The 10,008-nt window shown below is 51.3% G+C and overlaps 1 protein-coding gene and 1 long non-coding RNA gene across 3 annotated transcripts; both read left to right on the forward strand.

Annotated features, from left to right (window-relative positions):
• Nucleotides 1-281: 281 nt before the first annotated feature.
• Nucleotides 282-3,257, forward strand: LOC115029748. Of its 2 annotated transcripts, none has more exons than XR_003835310.1 (3): nucleotides 282-392; nucleotides 871-1,592; nucleotides 2,075-3,257. It is a non-coding gene; the product is annotated as an uncharacterized LOC115029748 (long non-coding RNA). The 2 variants fall into 2 exon arrangements; XR_003835311.1 differs by having other exon boundaries at nucleotides 2,548-3,257.
• A 183-nt stretch (nucleotides 3,258-3,440) lies between these two features.
• Nucleotides 3,441-8,756, forward strand: Pim1 (Pim-1 proto-oncogene, serine/threonine kinase). The gene is made up of 6 exons (XM_021149061.2): nucleotides 3,441-3,917; nucleotides 4,017-4,123; nucleotides 4,212-4,262; nucleotides 4,359-4,725; nucleotides 6,404-6,580; nucleotides 7,255-8,756. The coding sequence occupies exons 1-6, from the start codon at nucleotides 3,836-3,838 to the stop codon at nucleotides 7,410-7,412; spliced, it is 942 nt and encodes a 313-aa protein (XP_021004720.1). The 5' UTR covers nucleotides 3,441-3,835; the 3' UTR covers nucleotides 7,413-8,756.
• The last annotated feature ends 1,252 nt before the right edge of the window (nucleotides 8,757-10,008 follow it).

Consider the following 10,008-nt stretch of genomic DNA (forward strand, 5'->3'; position numbering starts at 1 on the left):
AGAGAGAGAGAGAGAGAGAGAGAGAGAGTGTGTCAGTCGACAACTTGGGGATTTAAGGACAAGGACCCAGGAGATCAAACTCTGTTTGGCAGCACCTTTATCCACTTCTCAGTTCCCTTATCCGACATTTTTACCTTTGGACCCTTGTAGGTATAAGGACCTTCCAACATCAGCTGCCCTCTGACCTCCACACGCCCACTGGGATGTGTGCCCATCCCCACAAATATGTTCGTAATAAAAAGACGTGCCAACAATCTCTTTTCAAGGTGCTGGCTGTCATAATTGCCATCACAATGGGCTCTGCTGCCATGTCATAGCTGGGGTTAGCTTTGTGCTGGGTTTGGGGCTAGCCTTCACACTTACAGGCCGACTTTGCTTCTTCCAGTGAGGAGGTAGGTGATGCTATCTGCACCCATGTTACAGCTTAGGAAGAAAGGCTGAGTAACTTAGCCGGTTTCAGAACCACCAGGAACCTCTTCTCAGTACCAAAAGCTTCCTTAATGGAATCTTCTGGTTTATTTATTTCTCACCTTTGGCCTTATTTTTTCCTGTGCTCACTTAAATATCCTGGTTGCTGTTGCTGTTGTTGTTTTGTCTGCTTGATTTTTTTTTTTTTCTTCCCTTGTTGATCATGAACTCCAGGCATGCTAGATGACTATCTGATCATTGAGCTACATCCTTAGCCATAATGCTTTTGAGATATGGTCTTGGTCACACCACTGTCTGGTTTCACTATACAGCTCAGTTTGGCAGTCCTCCTGTTTCAGCCTTCCAAATATATTAGAATGACAAGGATGACCCACTACATCAGGTTCACAAATTGCTGTTAAGTGTTCTTTACGTTGGGTCATACTCTTTCTCTCCCATCAGGAACTGTTGGATAAAGGGCAGTGGTGCTTGCAGTGTGGGCAAGAGGGAAGGCAGAAGCAAACGATCCATGAACTTGACAACTGTCCCGGCTTTGGCGTGCACAGTGAGATTGTATATTAAGTAGAAAAAGAAAACAAAGCAGGTAGACGGTATAAATCAATGAAGAGATAGCATACAGATAGTCTTCTTGTTGTTTTAAGGCAGGATCTTTTGTGTCTCTTACTGACTTTGAACTTCTGATCTTCCTGACTCTACCTCCTTTGTCCTGGGATCAAAGTACCATTTATGCAGTGCCCAGGGGTCAAACCTAGGACTTTCTTCTGTATGCCAAGCAAGGACCCTACCAACTGAGCAGCATCCCCAGCCCAGAAAGATTTTTTTTCTTTGTAAGAACCCCACATGACCATCAAATGGGCGGAGGGGTAGTGAACAAAGGCTTAGAATTTGTTCAGCAAAAAATGTGGAAATACATGTGCCTTGTTCAGAACGCAAGGCTGTGAATAAGCGACAGGACTGGAGTGTATGTAGGTTGGTGACAGGGTGCACGTGTAAGATCCTGGATTGATTTCCCAACATCAGACACTTTCCGAGAAGAGGACAGGGCACTTTGGACAGGTGGACTTAGTTTTCAGAGGCACAAAGTCTGGAATGTGCTGGGAGATTGAAAACAAATGGAAATAGTCCTGTTTGGACAGAGCTGAGGGCCTGACAGGGAACTGGAGGTAGGTGTACTGGTATTTAACACGTATTTATTTATAGACAGTTTCTCTATGTAGACAAGGCTGGCCTGGTTAGAATGTTGTGGTTTTAACGTTGGGCACCACTCTAGGCATACCTGTTTTCTGATTGCCTGTTCAATACCAGTGCCATAGATGTTTTTAGGCTGATTAAAGGGAGAGCTCTGAACCCTCAGGAGCAGAATTTGGGTCATTCTCTCTGCTGTCGTATGACCCTGTGTCATCCCAGTGACGAGTCATTTTCCTATCTGCAAAAAAGGAAGTAATTCTCCTTCCCCTGGGTTTTTCTCCTTTCGTCATCAGAAATGAATGAGTTAGTCCACAGAACACAAACAAAGGGAAATATGTAATGTTTTGTAAGAGGCATCCATAAAAGTTATGGAGTCTCTGGGCATCTTTATAAGCAGCATGGAAAACTTGTAAAGGAAGCATTTAAACGCGTGCGTTAATGACTACATCCACAACAGGCTCGCTCCTCCTTTAAAGATCTCTCAGACCTAAGAACAACAACAAAAATAACGAACAAGGGGTGTAGCTGGCTGTCCATGACTCTGGCCACTAGTATCTCAGTTTATATGGATTACACAGAATGAGAGTTTACCCATTTCCACACGTCGTTATCAACTCTCCATGAAGTTCAAAAGGACAAAAGATGAAAGCGGACTCGGCTAGCTTTCCGTGGTATTTCCACGTGCATGTGGGGACTTTCCTTTGAGACAAGGCTGGGGTGGGGGCCAATAATATCTGGTATCACCTGACTGCTAATACCAAGCTGATGAGAAGGTGACTACCACAACAACCTCTGATTAAACCCAGCGGCACCCTCCCACCCTCGCCCGCGATCAGGAATTTTCCTGCTCCTCCCGCCCTCTCAGAAGGGGCTGAGGCAGCATTTGGCAGGAAAAAGCTAACATTTTTGTCGTGATTTCCTCTCTCTCAGGCGCTCGGACATGGACCCTTTCTCAGGGGATCAGGTATTCCGGGTCCCTTCTAATTCTCTTTGCATTTCTAAATTGAGAATCTTTGTCACCGGCTCCTCGCATCCCAGGTCTCCCCCACTTTTCCTCGCAGGCCTGTGACTCGCCTCGGTGTGCAAAATGCCGGTGACTCACGTCTTGCACAGCCTTCGCCCCCAAAAACACAATCATCACCCCCAGGATCTAGCCCACATAGCATCGTCAACCCGCCCCAGCAGCCTTGGAGGTCTCCGGGCTGAGTCACACCAGAGGACCACCCTGGTCGGCATCCACACACACGCGGTCCCTGCTCATGGCTTCCGCGCCCGCCACACCAACGCCCTTCCATTTCTCACAACTTGCTACGCTCCAGCTCCAATCCTCGACCCCCCTCCACAACCCAAATCTCCGGGAAACACAGAGCCGGCGGAGCTGGCCTCGGGCGGCCTTTGATGGCTTTGTTATTGTTTGGGTTTGAATCGATACGCCCCTCCCCATCCTTCCTCCCCCGGCCGCGCGCGCCACCCAAGCTCCCGCCTCCCTGCACGCCCAGCGCCCCTCCCCCTCCGTTTTGGCGCCTTTTCCTTCCCGCCACGTCGTGGCGGCGTTAGCGACCATTCTGACCGCGAGGCGAGAGGCGGGGCCCGCAACGCCTTATGCAAATAGAGCGTCTTCTGGTTGGCTGAAGCCGCGCCCGGGGCGGGGCCGGAGAGAGGGGTGTAGCCGCGAGGGGGCGGAGCGGAGGGGAGCGGCCCTCGTCCCGCCGCCTCCCCGCCCCCTCTCCGCCCTCCGCCGCCGAGCCAGCCCGGCTCCCCACCTGGGCCTCCCGGAGAGGCCCCGCCCCGTCCCCGCCCGCCGCGCGCGCCCTCCCCAGCGGCGCGCTCCGCCCCTTTACTCCTGGCGGCGGGGCGAGCCGGGCGTCTGCAGCAGCGGCCGTGGCGGCGGAGGAGGCTGGAGGGGAGCCGGCGGCGGGATCGGCAGTAGAAGCAGCAGCAGCAGCAGTCACTGTCAGCAGCAGCCCTGGGTCCCGCAGCGCCTCTCGCCCCGCCGCCTCCCGCACTGCCTGACCCAGCCGGCGAGCTCGCCCGCGGCCAGCCCCGCCAGCGCCCTCAGTCGTCCTCCGACTCGCCCTCGGCCTTGCGCGCCGGCCGCAGCCCGAGCCGCAACGCCACCCGCAGTCTGAGTCCCGGCCGTCGGCTCAGCCCCAGCTCGCTCCGCCGCCGCTGCTGCTCGTCCCGGCACCGGCGCCGCACCGACACCCTGGAGGTGGGGATGCTCCTGTCCAAGATCAACTCCCTGGCCCACCTGCGCGCCGCACCCTGCAACGACCTGCACGCCACCAAGCTGGCGCCGGGTGAGTGTCCCCACCCCACCCTGGGCGCGTGGGTCGTTGGGACGTCGGGAGACCCCCGCGTGGGTCGCGCGCGCTGAGTGTCCCGTGCCTCTTTCCTAGGCAAAGAGAAGGAGCCCCTGGAGTCGCAGTACCAGGTGGGCCCGCTGTTGGGCAGCGGTGGCTTCGGCTCGGTCTACTCCGGCATCCGCGTCGCCGACAACTTGCCGGTGAGTGGGCAACGCCGCCTCGGGGAGGGCGCGTGGAGGGATGCTTTGAGCAGGAGGGTCTGATGGAGACTCGGGGGTCTTCTTCCAGGTGGCCATCAAGCACGTGGAGAAGGACCGGATTTCCGATTGGGGAGAACTGGTGAGTGAGCCGGAGCCAGAGACCCTCGCATGGGTGGGTGGGTGGCGACGGGCGTGCCGGAACGGGCGCGCTAACCTTCGCCCTCACTCTCTGCAGCCCAATGGCACCCGAGTGCCCATGGAAGTGGTCCTGTTGAAGAAGGTGAGCTCGGACTTCTCTGGCGTCATTAGACTTCTGGACTGGTTCGAGAGGCCCGATAGTTTCGTGCTGATCCTGGAGAGGCCCGAACCGGTGCAAGACCTCTTCGACTTTATCACCGAGCGAGGAGCCCTACAGGAGGACCTGGCTCGAAGATTCTTCTGGCAGGTGCTGGAGGCCGTGCGGCATTGCCACAACTGCGGGGTTCTCCACCGCGACATCAAGGACGAGAACATCTTAATCGACCTAAGCCGCGGCGAACTCAAACTCATCGACTTCGGGTCGGGGGCGCTGCTCAAGGACACAGTCTACACGGACTTTGATGGTGAGCCAGGCCCGGGGGAGGGAGCTGCCCAAGGTGCCGGCCTGGAAGCCAGGCGGCCTCGGCTCCGGCCCTTTGTAAAGGTCATTGGGCCGCCTGGCTCAGAGCTGGCAGGGGTGGGGCAGAGGCGAGCTTCCCGGCATAGTACAGCCGGGGATTTCGAGGTGCTTGAACGAACCTGCAACATTTCTGGCGTGATTGGGTTTTTTTTTTTTTTTTGGTTGGTTGTTGTTGTTGTTGCTGGTGTTTGCTTGTTTTTCTTTCCAGCAGGAATTTAGTAAATTCCATGCTTTCACGGTGAATAAGAGGTCGTGGGTAGCCGGCTGTAGCCCAGATTTCTAAAGTATGACCCACTTTTCCCTCCAGTAGGAGGTGGAGCCGTTGGTGGCGGGAGACGTTGGTGCTGATTTTTTTTTCTCTCTCTTTTTTTTTTTTTCTTTTGTAGTTTTGTTTTGTGGGGGAGTTTTAAGGTAGTTCTTAGAACTGCAGGGTTTTGTTTTGTTTTGCTTTTGAGGGTAAAGGAATAAGAGCCGCGGTTTCACCCCATTTGGGGGTGTTGTGGGGTGACTGGAATGAATGTTGTGAAATAAGATCTGTTGCTGGTTTGAAAATTAGTTGGGAGTCTCCGCTGGGAGGATGAAAACCTATCTACCATAGGGAGGGGCTTGGATCGCGTTCTTTCAGCAGAGGAGGGGAGGAATAGTAGATCAAAGCGCGAGGGTGGGTCACGATCCGAGTGGCTCACCCGGACAAACTATGGCCTTTCAAAACTTGTGACTCTGGCTTGTGGTTTGAATTTCTTTGGAGGATGCCGGGCTGGGCTGCGTTTTTTGTATTTAACAGTTAATGGCTGGCTGGGTCCTCCACTGTGTTTTCCCCCCCTGGGCAAGTCTTTGCTGCCCCCTGTTGAGCACCACGAGACTAGCACTTTTTTTTTTTTTTTTTACTACCCAAAGTTTGTAAACAGGAGTCACGTGGTCTGAAACCAGCAGTGCAACTGTACCTTTCCTGTCTAGGGAGTGGGAGACTGTAGTGTCTGCCTTGCTTGCGTAGAACCCGGAGCAAAGCTTTCCAAAGCACACCCTGACTTCAGTGTTGTATAAAGGTCCTCACCTGGACCCGGTCTAGATGCGACTGGTGTGGCAGGGCCTTGGGGTCCTTGTAGTTAAAGGCTAACCCACTGAGTGGGGACTCTAGACTTGAGCTTTTCGGTGGCTTTATTTGTCTTTGGGCCGATGTGTAAGGGATTTGGGTTTAGGGTTTTTGGGCTCCCAGAGAGCTGCCATATCATTTCTTCTTTTTCTGACTGGACCAGAGAGGCAGAGATGGAGAAAAAAGAACATACATGGTTGTTTTAAAAGTCAAATCTGCCTGTCTGCCTCCTGAGAGCTGGGATTAAAAGCATGTGCCACCAAACCCGAGCCAGGCAGTGTCTTTATTAAAAAATACTTTAAAGCTTAGTGGAGGTGGTGGTTCGTGCTTTTAATCCAGCCCTTGGGAGGTAGAGGGTAGGCAGATCTCTGAGTTCAAGGCCAGCCTGGCCTACAGAGTCACTTCCAGAGCTATACAGAGAAACGTTGTCTGGAGGAGAAGAAAAAAAAAAATTAAAAGAAGCGGCTCAGACTAGCTGCTTTGTTTCTTTTTGCTAATGCTGGTTTCTTTCTATTCCCTCTGCTGGTAGGGACCCGAGTGTACAGTCCTCCAGAGTGGATTCGCTACCATCGCTACCACGGCAGGTCGGCAGCTGTCTGGTCCCTCGGGATCCTGCTCTATGACATGGTCTGCGGAGATATTCCATTTGAGCACGATGAAGAGATCATCAAGGGCCAAGTTTTCTTCAGGCAAACGGTCTCTTCAGGTAACTTCCCTCAGACACCCCCAGTCCTCCCCAAGCCCAAGTTCAGGGTTGGTTTGGGGATTACAAGAGTGAGAGAGTATTCCTACCCCCCTTTTTATTTTTATTTATTCATTTTCTTTTGGGGAGAGGAAGGCCTTAGCCTGCCTCTGACCCCCAACTGCTGGGCCTCAAGAGATGGTGGGATTTCACTGGGTCAAAGTTACTCCATTTGAGCTCAAGTTGGAACAAGTTTTATATACATCCCACCCCAACCCCCAGACCCTGTAAAGTCTAAGTACCAGCAGAGACCTAGTCTCTAAAGTTTAAAAAAAATGAAGGTTCCGGTGTCAGTGGAAGGCGTGAGGTAGGTAGGTGAATTGAATCCCCTTATCTCGCTCACTGGTGGCTCATCAAAACCCTTACCATCCTTCCTATTTCTGGTGAGTGGGTGTCATGGGAAAGGCCCAAGCTATTGAAGTCTGAAACCACAGGTTTAAGAGGGGAGGCACTTTTTTAACTGAAAGCTGATTGCTGGAGGCTTTCGGTATCCATTCTTTCCCACCAGGCAGTGTTTGGTATAAAAAGTACCGGGCCTCTTTAAAAACCCCAGTCTTTGTAGGTGTGGGGAAGAAGACGTTTGCATTACAAAAACAAGTTGAGTCATCTTTAACCTCTGTCTGCCCCGCCTTCTGCAGAGTGTCAGCACCTTATTAAATGGTGCCTGTCCCTGAGACCGTCAGATCGGCCCTCCTTTGAAGAAATCCAGAACCATCCGTGGATGCAGGATGATCTCCTACCCCAGGCAGCTTCTGAGATCCATCTGCACAGTTTGTCACCGGCGTCCAGCAAGTAGCAGCCTTTCTGCTGCTGTCTGTCAGACCCTCCAGGGAGGGAGAGCTTGTCTTCTGGCCTCCAACAGGACCTTGCGTGATGATGCAGGGACAGTAATGACAACTCATTCCAGACTCCAGGTCCCTGGAGCAGCCTCCCACAAGGGAAAGAGCCTACTTCACTGGTCCTGGGCCCTTCTTTGTGCGCCTCTGCCCCCAGACTCAGTGTCTAGTGTTGCTGGGCTCCCCTGAATCCATCCCGGGTTGTTGGGGGTGGGAGTGGATCAGAGCCCTGTCATGGAACTTTAATCACCATGGAGACTGTGGGTCACCAAGATGGGCCAGGGGAGGGGAAAACAGTCTGGGGGGGGTGGGATAAGAACTAGCACCATATTTAAGTCCCTGTCACCTCTTCCAACTCCTGAGTGCCTTCTGTGGGGACTCCGCCTGTGCTGGGAGAAATACTTGAACTTTTACCTCTTACCTGCTGCTTCTTAGACTCCGCCTGGGTTTGGCTTCCTTCCTCTCCTCTCCTTTCCCATCCCCCACTTCCTATGAAAGGTGCCATGGGAGAGGCTACAGGGCCAACTGCTGAGCCACCTGCCCCTTTTTATGTCTCCTTTAGTAAAATTCCCAAGCTAACTGGTCTTCCTTTTTGGTTTCGACTTAACTGTTTCAAAACCAAGACCTCACACAGAACGCACAACCAATGCAAAAAAAAAAAAAAAAAACAGACAAGCTGTAAATGTGTGTATAGTTCCGGCATGGTAGCCTGCAAAAGGACTGTAGATGATAACAATTTTAAAGAAGAAAAAAAAATGCCTTTAAGTTATTTTATGTGTTGGGGGTTTGGTTTGGTTTTTGTTTTTTGTTTTTTTTTCTTTTTTATTCTTTTTTTGCTTGTTTTTGAAAGATGGCACGTTCTAGCCCGGAAGTCGATGTTTTAATGTATTTATTTATTTATTTATTTGGTTGCCTTCCTGTCCAAGCTTCCACTGACTGTTGCCCCCGAGGGTTTATTGTCATGTTCTGCCTTTTTATTTTCCTTCCTCCTGACTTGGGGACCTTTTAGGGGAGGGCTGTGACGCTTGCTGGGGTGTTGGGGCTCCGGTGGGACAGCTGCTGTAGCCCCCTTCTCCAGGGGCCCCCCTTGGCTGCTTGCTGGAGTGGGTCTAGGGTCTGCTGACTGTGTACATAAGACAGTTCCGGTGTGGTGTGCCTTCTGGATCCTCTCTGGGGCTGTGCTTTGAGCAGCGTGCAGCCCGCCGGTTTTATCTGAGTAAAGTATACTGTACAGGGGAATAAAAGAGATCTTATTTTTTTTTTTTATACTTGGCATTTTTTGAATAAAAACCTTTTGTCTTAAACCTTTGAGTTTTCATTCATACAAAGATGTATGCTTGGTACAGAGCCAGGTAGACTGGGCACTTTCAGACTAGATCTGATTTCCTGCTGGGGCACAGAAGTACCAGGCTTTCTGAACAAACCAGTGCTGGATAAAAACCAGGCCTTCCCTGCCCACTCTCTCTACCAAGGAAACTCCCTGACTATGACCATCTCCCTTTAACAAAAGTTTAGGGATTGTCACCTTTTCAAAGCAGTGCAACCAAATTATAGCACCAGGAACTTGGGGACAAGACTTGGCTGGGACTAAATTCTTATGAAGTGTCATGTCAGAGCTAGCATCGAACACTGAATTCTATCAAACAATGTGGTTGCAGGAATTACTACAGGTAGCACTTGGGAGTTTGATTTGGTTTTTGTTTTATTTTTAAAGATTTATTATATATGTGACTACACTAGTTGTCTTCAGAAGAGGGTATCAGATCCGATCACAGATGGTTGTGAGCCACCATGGGGTTGCTGGGAATTGAACTCAGGACCTCTGGAAGAAGCAGTCAGTGCTCTTAACCATTAAGCCATCTCTCCAGCACCCTGGTTCTTGGTACCTCATAGCAGGGTTTCTCTTTAGCTCTAGCTGTAACTAGGGCTGTAGACAAGGTTGGCTTCAAGCTCAGACCTACCTGCTCTGCTTGGTGAATGACCAGCCTAGTGTTTTTGACACAAGGTTTGAAGTCTGTGTAGCCTTGGAACTTGATATAGATAGACCAGGCTGGCCTGAAACTCCTGGATCTGCCTGTGTTTGCCTCCTAAGTGCTGGGATTAAGGGCATGTATAGTTCCACTGGGAAAGATTTGGGAGCCACGAGTCCTAGCATCTTCCTAGCAGAGTGGTATAATCCTATAATGCCAGCATTTGGGAACTAAGAGGATGAGAATCAGGAGTTCAAGGTCAGCCTGGTATACTCATGACTGGTCTAATCAGCTGGAAAGATGCACTCTGGTAGACAGGACCAAATGAATTCCTATAAATTCAAGGCTGAGCCTGGGCTGGAGTTCCAGGTCCTATCTCAATAAAAGGGGATGAGGATGGGCAGGGGAAGTGGAGAGATGGCTCAGCAGTTAAGAATTCTTGCAAAGGACCTGGGTACAACTTCCAGCACCCACATGGTGGCTCACAACCATCTGTAATTTCAGTTCCAGAGGATCCAATATGCTCTTCTGGCCTCCAAGGGCACTAAGCATGCATTCATACAAATACACAGATAACATACCCATT

Source organism: Mus caroli, chromosome 17, assembly GCF_900094665.2.
Source record: "Mus caroli chromosome 17, CAROLI_EIJ_v1.1, whole genome shotgun sequence".
NCBI classification, from domain to species: domain Eukaryota; kingdom Metazoa; phylum Chordata; class Mammalia; order Rodentia; family Muridae; genus Mus; species Mus caroli.

What these genes read in the sequence shown, in the direction of transcription:
- Pim1 (XM_021149061.2), top strand. Translation starts at nt 3,836, where the DNA reads ATGCTCCTGTCCAAGATCAACTCCCTGGCCCACCTGCGCGCCGCACCC. An exon ending in AGTCTACACGGACTTTGATG is followed by an intron (nt 4,726 to 6,403) that starts GTGAGCCAGGCC and finishes CTCTGCTGGTAG; the next exon opens with GGACCCGAGTGTACAGTCCT. An exon ending in CAGGCAAACGGTCTCTTCAG is followed by an intron (nt 6,581 to 7,254) that starts GTAACTTCCCTC and finishes CGCCTTCTGCAG; the next exon opens with AGTGTCAGCACCTTATTAAA.